Raw genomic sequence first — 23,787 nt, 5'->3', positions numbered from 1 at the left:
ATGTCCTTTTCCAGTTTGTTTTTCTTGTGAACTCCAACTTTTCCTTCAGCACACAGTTCAAAGGTAACATCCTTGGTGAAGACATCACTGACCTTCATTTTCAAAATAATTTTCATTTTTACTCCTAAGGAACTTTGTATCTAATTCTATAACAAATCCATCTCCACTAAAAGTTGGTTTCCAAGGCTTCCCTGGTGGATCAGTGTTAAAGAGCCAATGCAGGAGACACGGGTTGGATCCATGGTCTGGGAACACTCCAGGTGCCAAGGAGCAACTGGGCTCATGGGCCACAACTATTAAGCTTGTGCCCTAGAGCTTGTGAGCTGCAACTATCTGGCCAGCGTGCAGCAACTGCTGAAGCCCATATGCCCTAGAGCTTCTGCTCTGCAACAAGAGAGGCTACTGCAATGACAAGCCCACACGTTGCAACTAGAGAGCAGCCCCTACTTGCTGCAACTAGAGAAAAGCTAACACAGCAACAAAGACACAGCACAGCCACAAATAAATAAATAAAATCACTGGTTTCCTGTAATCAGGTACCAAATTGAATTACCTTTGAAATCCTAGCATTTACACAGCGCCTGGCATATTACTCTTAAAATATACTATCCATAACTGTTAATTTTTTAACAATTTTTAACTCTAGATGAGAAAATATTCTAAAGATCACTTAAAAGAGAATCAAAGACTATTACTACCCAACTATTTAAATAGTAGTTCTTATTTTTACAAATATTCAGTACAGTTGGTCAACTAAAGAATCTTCTTATTGGGTTGGCACAGTAAAATTTATTTCAATTATAAATCAGCACGTCCCTTCAAAGCCCTTACTTTTTTTATATTGGATACTAAAAATTAGCAGCTCTGATTCCAAAAATAAATATGTTCCTCAAGAACTAAAATTAATGTCTTTTAAAAAATTATTTTTACAAAAACTTTCAACTGAAATTCATTAAAAAATATAACCCCACCTTTTAGGATGTCTGCCACAGTCTTAATTAAGAAAACACTATTCCCTTAAGGGACTAAACCAACAAAAATCAAGTCCCAAGTAAGAGCAAATGAGAGAAAAATGTCTTTGTTTCTGTTGATTATATCAAATAATGGTCTGAAATGAGAAGAATTCTATTCATGCCCATTGAAGCTAGGATGAACCAGAAGCAAACCTCTTGACCTGGAACAGAGGAATGATAGATAAGGAAGACGGATGCACTACTTCGGGCTTAGTTCTCCAAGCTAACACAGGGTTCCATCCACAATATTACTGATCAAATTTTAATCCAATAGAACATTCTGTTTTGGACTCAATATTTTAAAAGCAATCATTTTTTCCTCTTAATCACTGTTGACTGCTTCCATCAGAACTTTCTCATGGGTATATTGCTAATTACCACGGCTTCCTTCTGATTGTATGATTTACTACACACAGGAATATGGAGAACAGAAGTGTGGACAGAAATAACCCATTAAGCTGTGGCCTAATGTGGGAAGTCAGGAGCACTGATACCTAACATTAATTCCTAAAATCCATCTTCTAAGGGTCGTGGCACCATTTTAAAGATATCTATAAACCTAACCTTCTTGAAGATTGTCCTTTGCCTAACTGACAGTTCTGGTTGTATTTGTTTCCTATACAAAATATCTTTTTGACCATAGGGATAATATACTCACTCTCCAGGATGTACCATAACTTAAGTGGAAATGCTAAATGGGTGATAAATTGATACTAGACAAAAGGAAACAATATAGCCACACAGACATTACATCCATTCTGTGAATTCAAATTATAAACAAAGAGTCAGTGCCTAAAGATATATATATATCTTTACCTGAACATAATCTTGAAATGAGCTTTTATCACATCAAAAGAAGTTTCAGTGTTGCACTTGTATGCCAAAGACCCACAAGGAACAAAAATATCTGGGCAGAAAAAGGTCAAGATTCACAGTCTTTGACAATAAAAGAATCTGAACAAAGTTAACAGCATTTTTGAATACAAATATATATATATATATATATATATATATAAATATATATATATATATATATATATATATATATATATGTCCTTGAACTCAGACAGAAGCCCCTCAACCTCAGGGTTCCATTGTTCCTGGGGTGTTACACTTAGAAGGAGCAGTATTAGGACAACATACTCGCCCACTTTGAGAGAAAAGATGTATGCCCTTTTTCAAGGAAAAGGGAAGACAGGCAGAGACAGTAGAGTCAGGAAGAAATACAGTTGGGGGACCAGTTAAAACTTTGGGAAGTCTGAATGGGAGAAAATATTCTTGGAGCCCTGGTTCAAGATTTAGGCTGGTTTAGAAATTATCCTCAACGTCAGCAGCATTTGTGAAATACCTGGATCCCACGATTAAAACATAAATAAACATTCTGACTTTTGACTAGGAAAAGAATTTAAACTGGCTGACTATGATGTAAAATGAAATAGTAGGAATATATTTTCCTTTTCCTCTACCCTGGATTTTTTTAAACTTATTCATTTTTAATTGAAGGATAACTGCTTTACAATATTGTGTTGGTTTCTGCCATGCATCAACATGCATCAACCATAGGTATACATATGCCCCCTGCTTCTTGAACCTCCCTCCCACCTCCTTCTCTATCCCATCTCTCTAGGTGTCACAAAGCCCCAGTGTGAGTTCCCTGAGTCATGTGCCCTGGATTTTTAATTCAGGTCCAGGGCAAGTACGGTTAGAAGACCTCTCAAAATTAGGCATAAAATGACCAACTTGAAGAAGTGTCTACAAGAAACTCTGACAAATCACTCAAGGAAGGGGTAGGGGAAGGGAAATTAGCACATTTTTAGTCATATTCGATAGAGACCTATTAGTTCAAAAGGGCTTTTTACAAATATGATAAGGATAAATAATATCAAGTTTGTAGTTTCTAATCAAGATACTGAACTTGAATGTTCTTATGTATTTTATTTAAATGGGCAACAATGTCTGTATTTTTAAACTGAGACTCTATGGCATTTTATGAATAATGAAATATTGGAAAAAATAGAAAATTTTATAAAGAATTATATAATAATACCTCGAAATATTTTCTTAGAATTCTCCATTCCTAAATCAGATTGTCCAAGGGAAAGTGACAAACTGATTATTCTTAACATCATACAGAATAAGTTAAAAATAACTGAAATATTTTTAGAATCAACATTTTGTTTGGTGCTTATTATACAGTGAAATTAGAACCCTTAGGGCTTTGAAGAAATAAAACTATATATTAAGATTTTAAAATGTTCTGGTTTCTCAAAATTTCAATACAAATAATATTACATTGTCTCAAAATTTAAAGATTCAGCTATGGGCTTTCTGTTTATATCAAATGGCCAAAGCAAGGAAAGCAAGAACACAATGAAAAGTTAAATCAGTAGAAGTAACTACCTTTGACATCAATGCTATGTTTTCAACATCCATCATGGGTCAGTGACAAGAGTTGGAATATTTTAAAGGCATCCTACCACAGTTTGAAAACTTAAGATGACATCAGCATGTTAACAATACAAAGATGTCAGAATAATACTCAATATGCCAGCAAATTTGGAAAACTCAGCAGTGGCCACAGGACAGGAAAAGGTCAGTTTTCATTCCAATCCCAAAGAAAGGCAATGCCAAAGAATGCTCAAACTACCACACAATTGCACTCATCTCACACACTAGTAAAGCAATGCTCAAAATTCTCCAAGCCAGGCTTCAGCAATACATGAACCGTGAACTTCCAGATGTTCAACCTGGTTTTAGAAAAAGCAGAGGAACCAGAGATCAAATTGCCAACATCCGTTGCATCATCGAAAAAGTAAGAGAGTTCCAGGAAAACACCTATTTCTGCTTTATTGACTATGCCAAAACCTTTGACTGTGTGGATCACAATAAACTGTGGAAAATTCTTCAAAAGATGGAAATACCAGACCACCTGACCTGCCTCTTGAGAAACCTGTATGCAGGTCAGGAAGCAACAGTTAGAACTGGACATGGAACAACAGACTGCTTCCAAATAGGAAAAGGAGTACGTCAAGGCTGTATATTGTCACCCTGCTTATTTAACTTATATGCAGAGTACATCATGAGAAACGCTGGGCTGGAGGAAGCACAAGCAGGAATCAAGATTGCCAGGAGAAATCTCAATAACCTTAGATATGCAGATGACACCACCCTTATGGCAGAAAGTGAAGAGGAACTAAAAAGCCTCTTGATGAAAGTGAGAGAGGAGAGTGAAAAAGTTGGCTTAAAGCTCAACATTCAGAAAACTAAGATCATGGCATCCGGTCCCATCACTTCATGGGAAATAGATGGGGAAACAGTGGAAACAGTGTCAGACTTTATTTTTTTGGGCTCCCAAATCACTGCTGATGGTGACTGCAGCCAGGAAATTAAAAGACGCTTATTCCTTGGAAGGAAAGTTATGGCCAACCTAGATAGCATATTAAAAAGCAGAGACATTACGTTTCCAACAAAGGTCCGTCTAGTCAAGGCTATGGTTTTTCCAGTGGTCATGTATGGATGAGAGAGTTGGACTGTGAAGAAAGCTGAGCGCTGAAGAATCGATGCTTTTGAACTGCGGTGTTGGAGAAGACTCTTGAGAGTCCCTTGGACTGCAAGGAAACCCAACCAGTCCATCCTAAAAGAGATCAGCCCTGGGTGTTCATTGGAAGGACTGATGTTGAAGCTGAAACTCCAATACTTTGGCCACCTGATGCGAAGAGTTGACACATTGGAAAAGACCCTGATGCTGGGAAGGATTGGGGGCAGAGGAGAAGGGGACGACAGAGTATGAGATGGCTGGATGGCATCACCGACTCAATGGGCTTGAGTTTGGGTAAACTCCGGCAGTTGTTGTTGGACAGGGAGGCCTGACGTGCTGCGATTCATGAGGTCGCAAAGAGTTGGACATGACTGAGCAACTGAACTGAACTGATAGCACCTATCTTATCGGTTAGACAATCTATATTCACAGAAACACTGTTAGAATGCACTGGGGATCTTCAAATATGTCACTGTTCTAGAGGAGAGGAAAGGAAAGGAGAGGAGAGGAGAGAAGAGAGGAGGGAGGGGAGATGAGAAAGGGAGGAAAAGGGAGGGGAGGAAGGAAAGGAGAAAGAGAGGAAGGGAGGAATGGAGAGAGGAAGGGAGGAAGGAAGGAAATGACAGAGTAGACAAAATCTTTCCCAATAAGATAAGCCTGGAAGGACAATATAACAAGCATTTCTAGGCATATATCACAAGAACCCACTATGTGAAATAAAGTACTTTGTTGACAAAAAGAAAATGAAAGCTCTCAAATTCTTTGCTTGGTGTAAGGGGACCAGGTTGTCACCTGCCTTGAATGTCCTAGAGGAAAGAACTAACTTGAGGGACTGAAAAATACGCCTGTTGGGAATGAGCCATGTGACATACCATAATGTTTTCTATACTGTGTTCCATGCGTACATGAGATTATTTGTTTATAAGGACATGAACAAAGTGTGTGCGTATATGTGTAATTTTCTATTTATGGCTGGTGATATTGATTTTCTACTTCTGTTAGAAACTTGGTTTCTTTTGGTTTTATATATATTTAATATAAAAAGTGATTCTATTTAAGAAGCAATTAGACCTCCTTTATCAACGCTGTGCAATGAGGTGACTGGCCTTCCCTAACTATAGTGAAAATCTGAAAGTTTATTCTTTGGTTTAACCTCTGTACTGAGGAAACCAAGTACAGGTGACACCATATTGAAAAGAAGGATTCAGTGAGTTAGTGCAAGAAATATCCAACTATCTTCCCCTACTCAGTTCCCCAGGCAACTAAGGATTCAGTGAAATAACGCAAGAAATATTCAACTATCTTTCCTTACTCAGCTCCCCAGGCAACTAAGCATTCACCCTCCAGGCAGAAACCTGAAATTGTCTTTAAAATATGACCACCTCAAGAGGTAAAAAAGTACTGAACGTCACAAGGTCCCCAGTTAAAAAGCCCAGTCAAGTGACTCTCTACTGAAGTCAACAAAGGCACTGATGCATTCAAATCAGGCTTTTATCCCCACATTTGATATGAATAAACCCTCAAAGATTATCAGGTATTTCAGAAAAGTTTCTAATACAAAAGACAAGCCAGAAAAAAATTATTGTACATGAAAGGAAGAGACTATATGAGAAGAAAATTTCACCAATTTGAAAAATTAATTCCTTGAGAGAGAGAAAAAAAGACACTATAAACAGGAAATGAAGTGTGATGTTATAAAAAGGGCCATATAAGGAATTTTTTAAAGCTCTTAAAAATTAAAATTATGGTAACAGAAATGAAAAATAATAGATGAGATGGAAGATGAAACTAAAAACAGAACCAAAAAGTGAAAAAAGAGAAAAAAGAGGGGAGGTAATCATAAATGAAAAAAAAAAAAAGAATAAAAATTCCCAGTACCGGAGAACATGAATGTCCATGAGATTGAATAGGCTCATCAAAGTTCCAGCACAATGTATGGGAATAGGCCCACACCAAGACATGAAATTTCAAGAAACTGGGATTTAAAACATGAGAGAAAAAAGCATATAGGTTGCATACAATGGATCAGGAATCAGAACAGTCTTTCACTTTTCCATAGCAATTCTGCAAACTGGAAGACATTGGAACAATTCCCTCAAGATTCTGAAGAAAAGGATATCCAACCCCCAATTCTGTACCCATCCAACTACCAAACTGCGAAATAAATTCCCTCTCAGACACACAAGAGTGCAAAATATACCATTTCTTAGGATGTTACTACAAGTCGTGCTTTAGCAAATCAAGAAAGAGTTTAAGACACTGATTAAGGAAACAGGAAAGCCAACATAACAGAGAAAAGGGAAATCCCAGGATGATGGCAAAGGGATCGCCGAGGATGGGGCTGAACAAAGAGTATCCATTCCAGACTGGAGCAGGTCAGAATGCTCTGAGACTTATTCAATGGGACACACAATCGTTAAATGCAGGAAAAGTAAATGAGTTTTACAAAAAAGAAAAGTAATCACAGCTCACTAGATAGATCTGAATAGTTTTTATATGTCACGAAAACATCGATTAATGATCTATCAAAATAATAGCATAACTATTAGGTTGAAATGTATGAAATTGCTGTTTTGTAGATCAAAATTGCACATAGTTCAACCTAGTATATCAGGAGCCTTTGGGATGGAAAAAGTGTGTGTGTGCGTGCACACAGGCATATGTTAAGGACTAGAAAGACAAGTGTGATACAAAAATGTTTAAAACTAAAAAATCAAGAAACAGTAAAATAAACACTGCTTGCCTCTGAGAAGGAATAGAGGGAGGGTGAGGACTGCTTTTTTAAAATAACAAACTTGCTGAACTATTTTGACCTGTAGCAAACATCTAACAACACCAAATTTGATTTTTAAAAAATGTTTCTTGAAACAGAAGAAAGGAAAAAAGGGAGAAAAGGGAAAGGAGAAACAGAGAAAGAAAAGACAGTCCAGGAGTGAAGGCCAGGTGCACTTATCACAGACACTTTAAGTTCTCAAGGGGGCACCTTCTGGAGAAGAGAACAGGCTCTCCACTGCACTACCAACAGAGACAGGCACACTCCAGGCCAGTCTTCTTCCATGCAGGAGACAAACAACAAACCACAGTGAGTGTAACTGCTCCATATGCGCTTAATATTGGTAGGTTGTTGAATTATCTTCTTAAAATTATGTATAACATTGTTCCAATAGTTCTCTACCTGCTTTTTGGATGATATGGTGTAAGCTACTCTCTTCTGAATAATGTTCAGAGTCTTGAAATTGGTGATGACATCAATGATACCATTGGGTTATACAGAACAGAGAGAAGAGTGTGCTAAGATTTAAGTATAAAAGAAATAATTGTGCTGGATGTCTTCATTTACACTGAGAGTCCAGACCCTTCTCCATGATTCTGGCACTCCCCCTGCCCATCCCACTTCTATTTCCTTAGAAGAACATAACCTTGAGTCCTTCTGTCTATAATTTAAGAAAAGTTATCCCTCTACCCAAAGACTTATTTATATTGCAATTTCAAAGGCACATTTGCTAAAGATTTTCTTTGATACTGAGAAATTACAGGAAAATGATCTTTCTCACATATTTTCTCACCATTCTTTAGAAGAAATGACAGGCCAATGTATTCACAATCCAAAGGAGAACTATTAACTGGCACAAAATAGCACTATTTTGTCAGTATCTTTCCAAAACAAGCTCAGTGTCCCAAAGTATGAATAAGCTTTGTAGTAAACATGTGATGATGAATTCATTCTCAATTTTTTAAGTGGCATGACTCAGATCTTCAGATCTTTAAGATAATTTAATTTTCATTAAATAGTATCAGTCACCATAACGCCCAGGCACCTTCCAAAATGTCACAGAGGCAAAATCCCTTCCTGTAGGGTACAAACATCCTCTCCTTTATCAAATACTACCATGAGCCAATTATATAAAAATATGAGTGCCGATATTTCAATAAGAAAGAAAGAGGAAGATGTGATAAAGAATAAGGAGGGGTGAAGAGGAGGAGAAAACCCAGTTAGGGTGGTCAAGTCAGAAACAAATGCTCTCTTTAGGACTCAAGAGGCTCTTTTGGAATAGGGATTATAGTTTGAGTGTTTATCTTTGTATCCCTACAGCCTATCTCAGAAAGAACTTGGCACACCAGAAAATGCTCAAGGAACATTTGCTGACTTTATCTAAGAACTGAACGAGGTCTATTTTGGCACCCATTGTGCCAGAAAGTATTATCCAAATCATTTCTTCAACACAACTATGTTGGAGGGGCAGCACAAGGAGATGCACAGCATCTTCTCTGGGAACAGCAGCTCCTTACCTGTTGTTGGACTGGTACTTGCTGTACCACCTGTGTAGGCACTGCTGCTTGACTAGCCACAGATGTCTGTAAAGTCACTGTCGAACCTGTGTCCGACCCGGTCTCTGATGTCTGCATGATGGTCTCTGAAATTTATTAAAACAGAAAGAAAGTTTAAAATGCTCTTCTTATATAACTACCTGCATCACATTGTTCTTAACATCCTACACTGAGACTAACTTTCTACTCCCAGAATATCTCTAACTCCACCCAATATGCTCTCTTGATATTCCATGCATGGTTATAGTCATGTTGACCACTTTTAAAATCAATATAGAAAATTGTTAATCTACATTTTAAAAATCTCCATGAGTCCCTCTTATTTTGAGGCTATGAAGGTTGAACTTCATTGAGGTCTCATCTGTTATAAACTGTTTCAAGCACACTATAAACTAGTCATATTGTACATCATGTGAAGATTTAATTCTCATAAAACAAACCCTAACTGGATGCAAACGTCATAAATTGTACTTTCTCAACACTTTTATAAACTATAGGATGTCACTGGAAGTGTACAATTTAGAATAAATTATTTCTAAGGTCCAACTTTCAAACTCAATATTCACTGACTTTTAAAAATTAATGTGTATATAAAAACCAACTGATATATCCTAAACTTAGCCACAGGATCAAGCTCATTGATTTTCTTGCCTGTGGGATGATATGGTGCTAAAATTAAAGTTAAATTATATTCTTACACAAAGACAGCCAAACAACAACAATGTTGAATATTTTGAAAGATAAGGAGGATCACTATCATACAGTAACATTTGCAAAGACACAAAATTTTACCATCTCTCATTCACAACTCAACATGGCATATTTTTCAGTTCTCATGTGCCTACCTTACTAAATCAGGATTAAATTTTACAGTGTACATTCAACAAGTATGGTTTATTAGGCCCTGATATTCCCTTTTGTTACTTATACAGTCAATAGAAAAAATATTAATTTCTTTGCTATTGAGCAGGGACCAGAATTCTAATTTTCTTTCCTAGGGGAAAAAACAATATTTAATTGGTAGCTTAAGAAAAATACTGCATTATGGTTTCAATCCATGAACAGTATGATGAACATTAATCTTCCCCAAAAAAATTCTGAAAGAGTATTTAAGCTCTTTCAGTAGAAAATTAACCCCTCTCAGCATCTTTTGTCACAGCATGACCTCTTCCAATTTTTCCCCAAACCTTTTCTATCATCTCATTCAATTTCAGAAATGGATCTCTGAAGATATCTAATCTAAACTTATTTCATAAAAGAGAAAAAACTAAAGCCCAGAGAGGTTAAGAGACTTGCTCAGGGTGACAGGGAGTAGAGAAAGGACCAAGCCTTTTCACTTCGAATCTCTGCTTAGTTTTCTTTCTAGACCTTGATAGTGGTATAACTTTAGATGACTAACTATTCGTATTCCATTGTTAGTCAAACCCCTAACGCCGAACAATAAACCTTAGTGCATACAAAAAGATACAGCAGTAAAGCTAACACTGACAGAGTATTTAACATACGCTATGTTCTCTTCTAAATGCTTTACATGTTAATTCATAAATAACTCCATGTGACAACCCAATGTGGTTGGTATGATTATAATCTCCATTTACAGATGAGGAACCTTATGCCCATAGAGTGAAGGTAGAGAGGGGCTACAGAAGGAAAGTGATGGTAACTGTGGCTACCACTCCATTTATTTGGGCCAGCTAACGTTCAGCTCAGTAAAACTGAGTTTACGGGAAAGCAAAACTACGTAGCTGCCAGTTTCTCCAATTTTCCAAAAGAAGACTTTTTTATGTGAAATAGCTAAAGATGGTGGCTAATAAATAAAAAATGTAACACTGATCTCCAAACACACACACAGCCTTTTTTTTTTTTTTTACTAGTATTAAGACCACGAATATACCTTACAATATTTGAGAATGACAGTATTCACTATATAAAACTCTTGACTAATTCAATTACTTGGAGACTAGTGGTTCCCAAAATTGGGAGAGGGGATACACAAATTCAGAACTCTATCTGTACCTCTTCTTCTTTATTCCGTTGTAGAGGGGAAAAATGCCCTCCCCCAAAAGAAAGCACATGCCAACTTCCTTCAATTCATTACACACTTTTGGGCAATTGATGCCACTCGCATATAGCAGAGGCCTATTAGTGACAGCAAGGTGACACCTTTCTGCAGGGAATGAGCAATGAACCAGACATTAGATATCAGCTTCAGTGAGTTTTTCTTAGCTTCTCTCCCCAACTCCAAGAGAGGCCTTGGTCAATTTAGTAAACAAATGAGGAACACAGAGTTGCCAGTTATGTTTTTGTGTTTAAGCTATTCAATCAAGGGTTGGATGATATTCTTACAGTGAACTCAAAGTAAAACCTTCTCCTGTTCATCCCAGTCTTGGCTAGGAACTTCACTGAGGCTCTTTTGTGGGTCCAGGGGTCTGTACTGAAGATCAGCCTACACATTATTTTTGGTATATGACTCATAATTTGACAACCACTGTTTTAGACAAATATTTGTTAAGACTATAAATAATGAAGATCTTTAAAAAATTAAATGTGCTTTTAATGTAATTCCTCAGTAAATCACCTAAGAGAACTTATCAGAAGATAAAAGGCACAGATTTGAAAACTGGGGCCTATGGACCTATATTAGACTCCATAGATAGGCTTTGGCACAGAGTATCTACAAATTAAAATTTTTAATTGTCAGCCTTTAAAAATCAGAAAATTCTGTGTTAAAAGCCAAATTTCTAAATTCTCTTGAAAAAATCTGAATATCTAGAAAAGGTAAGCCCATATTATATGTTTTATACTCAAATTATTTATATGGCAATACATATGCTTAACTTTTATAGGCATGTGAGGTATAAAAGAAACACCCAAGCTTTGACTACTTTACTAATAGGAATGTTTAACTTATAGATGATTGGAACTAAAATCTTTATCATTTAACCTCATCTCTGGGTCAGCTGAGGCCCAGAGATGTTAAGTCACTGAACTGAGATCAAATAGCTGTGGGAAGTAAGAAAAGAGGGTATGGACATAACACCGAAGCTCATGCATTGAACTACTAAACAAACTGGAAGTCCTGAGTTTCATAACTGACACTGAATAGACCAGAAGTGAAGGGAATTTAAAAAAGCAAATTGGTGAACTTTTAGAATGAGAAAGAAGGACAAAGATCCCAACTATTTAACAGGAGCAACCTTTACAGAATAGAATGGGGAAAATACGATGGAGAGAAAATGATGGCCTATATACCTTAGAGAGTCATGGAGAAATTTCCATCCAGCTTCTGGCTCTAGTACATACCACATCAAAACCAGCATAGAAAGACCAATCCAGAACATTCAACAACTTCCCAGAATATCTACTGTTTACTCCCAAGTTACTGCTCATCATCTAATCTCCTTGGCTCCTGAATTACAGGGTCATGCCAACTGATAAGAACTTAGTCTCTCAGTTTGGTCTCTACCCTTCCTTAATAGACACGACTTAATTATCCTCTGATTTCATTTTCTTCCTCAAGTTTGCAGAAGAGGTTCTCTCCACCAAAGCCTCGGGCCTTGAAAGGATCTTAGTCACATCCCTCCCAGAGACTGGCTCAAAAAGTCATAACAAAAAAAAAAGTCACAATCTCATAGTTAGGTCTCTCATTGACTAGTCTTTTCCAGGTGCCACACAATATGCTAACAGCTTGAAATACATCTTTTCATTTAATCCTCAAAAGACCCCTGTAATGGTAATGCTATTATTTCCACTTAAAAAATGAGAAAACTGAGGGACAAATTGATTAAAAACTTGCTAAAAGTCACACAGTTGGTAACAGTAAGTGTCTAAATTCAAATCCAGATTTGCTTTACTCTAAAGCCCATGATGTTACCATATACCACACATATGCCATAATGTACATTACTGAATACTTTGTAAAATCACAATGAAAGGCTTCCAAACGAAAAGCTAGACATAACTGGTCTGAACAGAAAATCTTTGGGATTCTCAATCTATTCTATTTGATCTATACTTCTAATAACAGTGAGACATCTCTTCTCTCTCCAACATCGAACCCAGGAAGTATTCTCTCCCTTTCTACTGAGACATAATAAAACCCAACTGAGCTATCAGGGAAGCCTCAAAGCCCATTTGGTAAAGAATCTGCCTGCAATGCAGGAGACCCTGGTTCGAATCCTGGGTTGGGACGATCACCTGGAGAAGGGATAGGCTACCCACTCCAGTATTCTTGGGCGTCCCTTGTAGCTCAGTTGGTAAAGAATCTGCCTGCAATGCAGGAGACCTGCGTTTGACCCCTGGATTGGGAAGATCCCCTGGAGAAGGGAAAGGCTACCCACTCCAATATTCTGGCCTAGAGAATTCCATGGACTGTATAGTCCATGGGGTCACAAAGAATCAGACACGACTAAGCAACCTTCACTTTCACTTTCAATAAAACCCAACTAGTGTTTTTCCAGAGGCATTTTAACTGATTAATTCTGAAGACGTGATTTAATAGCAGATCAATCTGAATGTTAAAGCATGCTTAGAAGTGTTAGCTTCCCGCCAAATTTTCCTAAACAGATCATTTAAACCCACTGACACATGTAGAATATTTTGGTAGCTTTCCAACATTACTTGAAAGCACAGATCATCACATGAGGGTAGTGTCTTAGCATGCTTCATTTGTAGGTTTTGTTTTAGATCCAGTATAAAGGACTGTGTGTACATCTGAGGTGTTCCCATTCATCTAATGGTGGTTTCTGATGTTTTGTTTATGTTTGGGAGTAATTTGGTTAGTTTAGTTCCTTCATAGCCCCCTTTCAAGTGATATTTGTTTATCAGCCACAAATGCTGTCACATTAATCCATTTTGATAAGCTAAATAAACCCCTGCAGTTTGTCCATGATGCAGTCCATATGTAAATAAGTTGTATATTCTTGCAGGAGAGAAATGCACAATTTCAGTCTAGTCATCCTTGCCTAATGTGGCTGTCAGGTGTGTCAAGAGCAACAGATGCTTGTTTGACAAAGGACCTTTTTATTCTGGCTAATTAAGCAGTTGGACACACCCGCCTGTTAACGGTTTTTGCTTTGTATGGCCAGCTCTGGCTGAATCATGCGAATCTACAGCTAAATAGGCCACATTTTGAAAGAAGGCTAATTAACCCTTGGAAAAAGGAAAAGAATATTGCAAAAACCCAGCTGCTGAATGCAGCAAGATTACCATTCTGCAACCTGATGGGCAAAACCTAGGCAAAGCAAATGTGTTTGGAACAAACACACATTATTGCAAGTCTCAAGGCATTCAAGTGTTCTTTGTGAAACTTCCTGAAGATTATTTAATACACTCAAATTCACAGCTGGATTTCTTTCATCACACACAATGTACATGCCAGATTAAATGGTTTAACAGTCTGACCTAATCAATTACTTATCAAACAGAACTATATAACTGGGCTAGCTTAAAAGTACATAGTATCATCTAATTTTTACTGGGTTTTTTCATCCTGAAATAATTTGCTTTCCAAAAAAAAAAAGCAAAGTCTGCAAAGTTTGGTCCCAGTATACTGACTGTATTGTCGTTACACGCTAAGGAATGTAACAAGTTTTAACTCAGTTCAGAAAATAAAAACCTGTAATTTGAATACAACAGAGAATTATCTTCCTTTATCTTTAGTATAGAAAAGCAAAAGACGGTAATTCCAATTTCTATTTGAACCAAATTAACCAATATTATTATGATAGTCACTTATTAGTATAGTAAAAATAAATCACACCTAAAATGTGACATTAAAGAATAAATTACTTAGAAACCTGGTCAACATAAGACCATAGGAATGCTATTTACAGGAAAAAAAAAAGTCATAATTTAAAATGACTACTTTTATAATACAGAATAAGGAGTTTAACATCAGTGTGCTTTCACGGAGAAACATCCAAAATCACAACAAAAGTTTTTCAGTATAAGGTTATCACTAATACTCTGATTAAGCATCAGTATTCTTGAATAATTGTTAGAAAATAAATAAGAGCATATATAACACCCATAGCATTGAAAACCTCTACTTATTAAAATTAGACAACTGACTCATGGTTTTGGGGGAAAAAAATAGCTGATACATACCTTCCTGAACATAACACCAGTATGAAATATACATTTCTGACTATTCTGAAGTAGATGATGAAAATATTAAGATCATTCCAATTCTTTAGAAAAGAACTAAGAATATTAAGCAACTTTCAAAGTTGACAATATAATGAAAAATAATGAAGTATATTAGAAATTATATATATGGTTAAAATAATGTGATTTTTTTTTTTTTTTTGAAACTGACAAAACTATATTGGGCTGAATAACTTACCTACAAATGTAAAACACTAAGACTTGGCTTTTTTTTTTCACTTCACCAGCACAAATGAAAACAAACTGGTTAAGCTACAAACTAATAGTCAGCTCTTTTACTTGAAATATACCTCCGTGAAAAGTTTACTCATTGTAAATAAAGCACAGCGCTTTATCAAATCAATAAATCAATTAACTAAAGAGATGTAAAACAAAAATTTCTAATTTTCTATATTATAAAAGCTCTGTTTCTGTTTTAGATTTGATGCTATAATCCTCCTGACTGTGTACATTTAATCTTTTGTACTAAATTGATCTGTAGAAAAATGATGGAATGATAACAGTGTAGATTGCTTGGCAGTCATCTTCCTGTGATAACTGATGACAGAGATTAATGTTGGCAATGATTAATCAGCACACTGGTAAGATATACAAGTTGCCTGGGTAACTTTTTTCACTTTTCAAACAAAAGTTTTCTCTTTGATTCAGAAATAGATTATGAAAAACTGTTCTTTGGAGAAGACAAATCAAATTAAATAACTTCAACATTTTTTATCTTAATGGACTAATTAAAAAATGAAACAACCTATTAACACATTACTGAAACCAAACTGCTGAAATGATGTAAGAATTTTGTTATTTGTTTCTAGTTATCAAAAGAGGCTATTATCAGTCACAGAGGTAATTCCTGGGAAAAGAGAACTACGTGCTTGTCCAATCTACTGCTGAGGCCATCCTGCCTGACATTTTCTCACACTCACTTTGACAAATTAAAAGGCAAATCGGTCTTACCTAGGTGACATATGCCAAAAAAAAATGGGAGCACTCAGATAACAGCTAAAAGAAAAAGAAAACCAATGAACAAAAATTTCTGAATATCCTATAATTTTTCTTACTAGAGGAAGGGTCTGAGAACAAAATGATGCATCATACAGAAAGATTCTTACCAAAATCTATGAGACAAACCTATAAATGTTTCTTACTATTGGTCAATTCGATCCTGATAGGGACTAGAACCTATTAAACAGAGTATTTAATGATGACAGCACTTAGAATTAAAAAACAAAGAGCATTTTATCATAAATATATCATTTTCATTACTAGAGACGGTAATAAGAATAGCTAGCATATGTTAAGCATTTCCTATGTGATAGATGCTTTGCATCTTTGCATACGTTGAACCCTAATTTCAGCCATGAAGTAGACATTCTCATTTTATAGGAGAGAAAAGTAAGGCTTAGAATTATGTAATTTGCTAACAGTCACAGAACTACTAAGAGATAAAGCAAGGATTCAAGTTCAGGTCTCCCTCACTCCAATAATGGCACCCTGACACTGGATCCCAGGCAGCGACATAAACAGCAAGACAGGTGAAGCTATTTTAGTGAAATCATCAAGATAAAGTAGTCTATGGAGACTTTGGGTGCTAAGAAAGAATTCTAAATTTGAACAAATGGACACAAATATCACATGAACTGTAAATATGTGCTATGCCTATTTGATCACTTGTAATCAAAGCTATGTTTACGACATAGAAAAGCATATCATGGGTTAAAAGAGATACACACCAACCTTGTGTTCAGAAAATATTTTATAGATGGAAGAGGAATTAATATGAGACTCGTTTCCTTTTAAGAATTTAAATTTGTCTTAAAAAAAGTCAAATGGGCCCATTTAGGCTCGTATCTATATATAATAATACACACAAATACAAAGATGCTCACTCAAGTATTATTCATGACAGTCAATAATAACTGAAATGTCTGTAATGGGAGAATAAATTGTTCTATTCTATATTCCTATAATGGAACACTATATAGATCTATAAAAGCATGGAAAGATGTTCATAATATTTAAGCATAAGAAGCAGGATGCCAAATAATATGCAGCCCATGGTGTAATTTTATTCACAGGTATAAAATGGCATGGTTTGGTAAAATTCTTGAGAGTATACAGTGACATCAGTGTAACTCCTAAGGACTTCTAAAATACAAGCTTTCCTAAACCAATGATCTTAACTTTGGGTGGCCTCAAGCTAACCATAGGCTTGCTGGTCAAAAGCAACATGAGCTCCAGAGACTCATCCTACCCTGCAGCCATCCCAAAAAGTCAGTTTTGTATTCTGTAAAACAACCCTTATAATCCCCAAAATACCTGTATAGTATTTGATCCATTCAGTTAGTAAAAGCTCTGTCTGCCTTCCTATTAAGTGGCTCAAAATTCCCAAAGTGCTCTAAAAACCAACATTTTCAATATTTCTAATGGAACAGGCTACAAGCAAAACAATGAAATTAGATAATTCTTTAACACCATACACAAAAATAAGCTCAAAATGGATTAAAGACCTAAATGTGAGACTATACAGTATAAAATTCCTAGAGGAAAACACAGGCAGAACACTCTGACATAAACTGGAGCAGTATCTTTTTTTGATCAATCTCCCAGGATAATGTAAATAAAAACAAAAACATACAAATGGGACTGACTTAAACTCAAAAGCTTTTGCACAGCAAAGGAAACAATAAACAAGATGAAAAGACACCCACAGATGGGGAGAAAATATTTGCAAATGATGTGGCCTACAAGGGATTAGTATCCAAAATTTATAAACAGCTCATGATGCTTAACAGCATCAAAACAAACAACTCAATCAACAAATGGGCAGAAGACTTAAATAGGTACTTCTCCAAAGAAGACATAGATGGCCAAGAGGCACATAAAAAGATGTTCAACATCACTAATTATTAGATAAATGAAAAACAAAATTACAATGAGCTATCACCTCACACTAGCCAGAATGGATATCATCAAAAAATCCACAAAGAATAAATGCTGGAGAGAGTGTGAAGAGAAAGGAACCCTCCTACACTGTTGATGGGAATGTAAATTGGTACAGCTACGATGAAGAACAGTATGGAGGTTCCTTAAAGAACTGAAAATAAGAGCTACCATATAACTCTGCAACCCCACTTCTGAGTATATACCCAGAGAAAAACATGATCTGAAAGGATACATACACCCCAATGATCACTGGGGTGTTTACAATAGCCAAGACATGGAAGCAACCTAAATGTGCATCAACAGAGGAACAGGTAAAGATGTGGTACATATATACAGTGGACTACTACTCAGTCCACTGTATATATGTACACATAATTATTTAAAAAGAATTAAATAATGCCATTTGCAGCAACATGGGTAGACTGAGAGATTGTCATACTGAGTGATATGATATCCCTTATATGTAGAAGCTATAAAGAAATGACACACATGAATTTACTTACAAAACAGAAACAGACACACAGACTTAAGAGAATGAACTTATGGTTGCCGGTGGGAGGGATGGGTGGAAGGAATACTTAGGGAGCTTGGGATGGACAGATATACTCTGCTATATTTAAAATGAATAACCAACAAGGAAGGATCTACTGTATAGCACATGGAATTCTGCTATTGTTATGTGGCAGCCTGGATGGAAGGAGAGTTTGATGGAGAACTGATACATGTACTTGTATGGCTGAGTCTCCCTGCTGTTCCCCCAAAACTATCACAACATTGTTAACTGGCTATGTGCTGTGCTGTGCTTAATCCCTCAGTCATGTCCAACTCTTTGGAACTCCATGAACTGTAGCCTGCCAGGCTCCTCTGTCCATGAGGATTCTCCAGGCAAGAATACTGGAGTGGGATGCCATGCCCTTCTCCAGGGTATCTTCCCAACCCAGGAATCGAACTGGGGTCTCCTGCATTGCAGGCAGATTCTTTACCAGTTGAGCTACCAGGGAAGCCCAACTGGCTATATACCCCAATACAAAATAAAAAGTTAAAAAAAATTATCTGGAGATTATATCTACAGGTCCATTCATTGCTAGTTCCACGAACTTGGTCATTTTTCTGCTGAAAGAAGGAAATCAATGGTAATACACATTCCCAAATGTCAAATATGATCTCTTCCTTATGACACTGCCTAGTACTTATTGTCCAATCCAGAATAAAGACATGAATTTCAATTCTGTTCCCACGTACTGAAACTCATAAAAGCAGTGGCGCCTTTTCCATAGATCTCAAACTGAGAAGAGGATATAGGTGGGGAATTTAGGTGTTTAGTGTCTCTTTTAAAACAAGCCTAGTGACATCTGGTTTCTTCTTCCTACACACCCTAAACTTTATAAACAAGTTTTATTTTTTTCCCTTTAATCAGTAGTGGAGTTTTACCCACACACATGAAATTATTCACCCAGTCTTATGATTTGTGTCGATAAACAAGGATATGTCTGCCAGCTGGGGCTCCCAAATAAATGGTCTTACTTTAGATGGGATGAAAGCAAAGAGAGAGGAAACGTTGGCTTAAAAGGTAGCATTACTTAAAGAACCACAAAAGAAAACAAACAGGTAATGCTGTCTCCAAAGAGGATTTCCTTTGGATTTTACAGGGAGTGAAATAAAACACGAATTCTTAATTTTCTTCACACTAAAAAAGGCTTCAATAACAACTTTTTCTTGGATTCTCTTTCCCACGCAATAAGTTTTTCTATTTTTTTCTATCTCTTATCTCTTTTTCTTTTTATAAAAGTAAAAAATAGAGCTTTTTGCAGTTCCTAACTATTCCAATGACAGGCTCAAAGAGATCAACCCATCTAAAAGGGGATATAATACTGTATAATAACATTGCTAATAATGGAAATAATATACCCCACTAAATGTACAATATCTTAAAAGAACTGAATTCTCATTACTGCCATTTTTTGGTGAATGTAGTGAACATGGGAGAGAGGGTAGACTTAAAAAAACAGTATATATTCATACATACATAAATTCTGGAAATAACTGCTCTAAAACGTAATACTATTAATCAAGTGAAATAGTTACACTGACTTTCATTATAAAATGCATATGTACACACTTGGAAAAAAAGGCCTGGATAAAAGATGAAAATTAAAAGAGATTGAAGATTCTACCCAACTCTGTACGTCCTCAAACTTAACCAGAAAATTTACTTCTAAAAATGAATAATACTTGAAATAAGTCAATAATACTGAACTAAAGACACTTCCTTCAGAGCTTCTTTTTTGGAATTGGTGATGCACTCCTTTCAATTCACTCTAAAGCATTTTCATGGCTTCAAAAGCAAGAGTTCCTTCTAAAGTGGATTACCTTAGGCCTTAGGCTATCTCATAAATCTACCAGGCTTCCCTGGTAGCTTAACACCCCTTAACTGGGGATATTAATATGCTTCAAATCGCCTGTAAATTCTCTATTATTAAAAGCTATTGTCATTATGTAATGTTTTATATAAATGTGAAATTTTACATGATGTGTTTTATTTCTACCCTCCCTCCCCCTTTCACACTTGGGTGATCTTCCCAGGGGACTAAAACAGAACTCTTCCTTTATCCTTTAAAATACCTTAGACAGTGACTGTTCTATCATTTCTTTTATCACCAAACTTTTCTCTCTCAATTCCCAAATCTAATCAATTACCGAGGCCAATGATTCTGCTTCTTAGTCTCTCAAAATTTACTCACATATCTTCATCTCTCCAGCTCCAGAGTGGAGGCCACTCCCTGCAATAGGTTCCCAGTGCCCTAAGGATGAATAGTAAAGCCCTCAACAAGGGTTTGTAAAACTCTTTAGAATATAGCTCCCACCTACCATCTCCAGAGAGTACTAAATACAAGCCAGCCATATGGAACTACTCTCAGCTCCCAGATCCCTGGGCTTTTGCACAGGAAGTTCCCTTTGACTCAAACAAATTTGCCTTCCCACCTCTTTACTTTATCTTTCAGATCTCAGAATACCTTCCACTTCCCCCCAGACACTCTCCCAAACCCCACCATTTCCTCTCCCTGACCCTTCTGCTTCCGAATAGGTCTGGATCTGGTATTTGAGTGTTCCTATAGCATCTTACTTTTACTCAGCTAGCAGCAATGTTTGTTGCAGTTTAATTGTCTCTCCAGATTATAAAAACCATGAGCACATGGACTATGCTTATCTTTTTCACCTACAAATATGCAACACTGCCTAACACACAGAGGATCTTCAATTTGTTGAATGAACAGATGAATCTACAAGGAGGATGAGTTTAAGACCCTGCAGAAACAGTACTATTAGAGTACACTATATCAGGTGCATTTAATATTTAAAAATTGTGAAAAAATATAGTTTTCTATTAGAGCCATTTACAACCAAGTTATCTATTAAGAATGTTTTCTCTTAATTTTCTAATGTGACTTCACTTTCAATTCCCATTACGGCAGAATTTTATAACTCCCATATTCTAATATTTGTATGTCTTAACAGATTTTGTGTAGTATTTTTTCAATAAAGAATCAAGATAAGGATTAAATAAACTCAAATGAGCAAATTAAGTTTGCAACGATTGCTCTGAATCTCCTGATACATCATTTACTATTTTAATAAGTACACCTGATTCACTGAATTGTGGTTTAAGAACCAATGCTCTAATCATATCATCTTAGAAAAAGTAGCCTGGTATGCCTCCTTTGTTTTCAAAAGACAGAAGCACTCAGAGATCTTTAATTTTCATAGCTGAAATGCTAAGAATAAGTAATTAGCCTAATAGTAATTATTCTAACTTCATCATTAATTAACCATTTGAAATTTATTGAGCTTGGCAACATTCAACTGACATTCTTCTGTGTTCTCTTAACAATCATTGAAACTTCATGAAAAAAAAAAGGGTATTTCAAGAAGCCTCTAGTTATAAATTAGTTAACACATTTATGTAAGGATTTTGCATGCATTATTTAATCTGCCCAGAAATCCTGTGAGGTAGATACTATTACTATCCCATTTTATGGATGAGAAAACTTAGGCCCAAAGCTTAAATAATACTATAATCTCCAAGGTCACATAGCTAGAAATGGACAGAGTGAGGAAGTAACTTCACTGTCCCCCACTCCTGGTAGAGATGGTGATGGATGTATGATAACACTAAGACTACTCTGTCAAAAATCAACTTGCTACATAAGAATCACTGGTGACAAATTGACCAATTCACTCAAAATTCATTTCTTTTAACCATTTACTCTATGACACAATTTGTATTGAATAAAACAGTTTTAAAGGGCCTTTGAAGATTTCTTTGACCCTTATGTTGATTAGTTTAAGATTTTAACTTATCTGAAATTTTGCTACAAGTCAGCACACTATAGGCTACCTATAACTATATTCTGGAATTTCACCATTTTCTGAGCCAATGACTTTTGAAAACAAATATTTATTTTAAATTAAAGGAATGCGCATGTCTTGAATGTCACGGGGTTTATAAATGAGAACAAGGAAGGTGTATTTCTTTTAATACATTTTTCACCCATTAAATGCATTCTATACTTATCCTAATTTAACAAATTTGTTAACCACTACAAATAGATAAATATATTGCTTCGGTTTTAAGCAACTGAAAGGCATTCCATATATAAAGTGTCAATGATAAATTTGGCATTCAATTGGGCTGTACTGATAAATATTTGTTGAAAAATGTCCATGGTGAAACTGTTGTGGAAAAAAACAAATTAAAACTAATTAATGTGTGTGCTTAGTCACTCAGTCATGTCCAGCTCCTTGCAATCCCATGGACTATAGCCTACCAGGCTCCTCTGTCCATGGGGATTCTCCAGGAAAGAATACTGGAGTGGGTTGCCATGCTCCTACAGGGGATCCTCCCCACTTAGGGATCGAACCAAGGTCTCCCACACTGCAGGCGGATTCTTTACCATTTGAGCCACCAGGGGAGCCCATGAATACTGGAGTTGGGTAGCCTATCACTTCTCCAGGGGATCTTCCCCACTCAGGGATTGAACCAAGATCTCCCACATTGCAGGCGGATTCTTTACCATCTGAGCCACCAAGAAAGCCCACGAATACGGAAGTGGGTAGCCTATCCCTTCTCCAGGGGATCTTCCCAACCCAGGAGTCGAACCAGGGTCTCCTGCATTGGAGGCAGATTCTTTACTAGCTGAGCTACCAGGGAAGCCTAATTAATACTTCCAACCAAAATTTCAAAAGCTTTTGTGACTATTTAGTGCAGTGCAATTTGTGATAAATTTTATATGTAGTTAACACAAACATATTTCAGGCAGCTGATAATTTGGAAAGCTGGTTCTTAGCTAACTAATAAATCAGAGTACTTGGAGAACTTAACAAAATTGCCACTCAATGAATTTCACGTTTCAGCAAACTGCTCTTAGAAGAAATATCCATTCAGGAAATTGATCACTCAGTTAAAAAAAAAAAAAAAAACCGGAGAAGAGGGTATATAATAGATTTTCAGATAAATGCTCTACTTCTCAAAATCACAGCATTTAAAGCTAAAAAGTATCCAGAAGTTCATCTGGTTCAGGTCCCCATTTCACAGGGAATCTGAGACCAATAAACCAAATGGATCCATTAGTTAGTAGCAGAGTTGGCATTAGAACTCAGAATTCCCAATTCCCAGTCAATAGCTCTTTCTAACAAACTATGGTGCATAAGAGAAGAAAGAAGGAATGCACTCAAAAAGAAGTAGGAAGGCCCGCCAAAAGCTCAAACTGCTTCTTACACAATGAAAGAAATGTACATAAC

The 23,787-nt window shown here is 36.3% G+C and overlaps 1 protein-coding gene across 17 annotated transcripts in view; it reads right to left on the bottom strand.

The window, feature by feature from the left end:
• Positions 1-23,787, bottom strand: part of RFX3 (regulatory factor X3) — a 309,752-nt gene that overhangs the window by 169,500 nt on the left and 116,465 nt on the right. For 11 of the 17 annotated variants that reach the window (XM_081502430.1, XM_081502365.1, XM_081502308.1 and 8 more), the window contains one exon: positions 8,842-8,966. In XM_081502430.1, coding sequence (XP_081358556.1) covers positions 8,842-8,958 — 117 coding nt within the window. In that variant the 5' untranslated portion in view covers positions 8,959-8,966. Of the gene's footprint in view, positions 1-8,841; positions 8,967-20,685; positions 20,790-23,787 lie in introns of all 17 variants that reach the window. The other 6 variants (XM_081502450.1, XM_081502393.1, XM_081502357.1 and 3 more) reach the window with 2 other exon arrangements.

Source organism: Giraffa tippelskirchi, chromosome 1 (assembly GCF_054371585.1).
Source record: "Giraffa tippelskirchi isolate mGirTip1 chromosome 1, T2T-mGirTip1v1.2.pri, whole genome shotgun sequence".
In the NCBI taxonomy this organism is placed as follows: Eukaryota; Metazoa; Chordata; class Mammalia; order Artiodactyla; family Giraffidae; genus Giraffa; species Giraffa tippelskirchi.
This window is presented reverse-complemented; position numbering and strand designations above follow the sequence as displayed.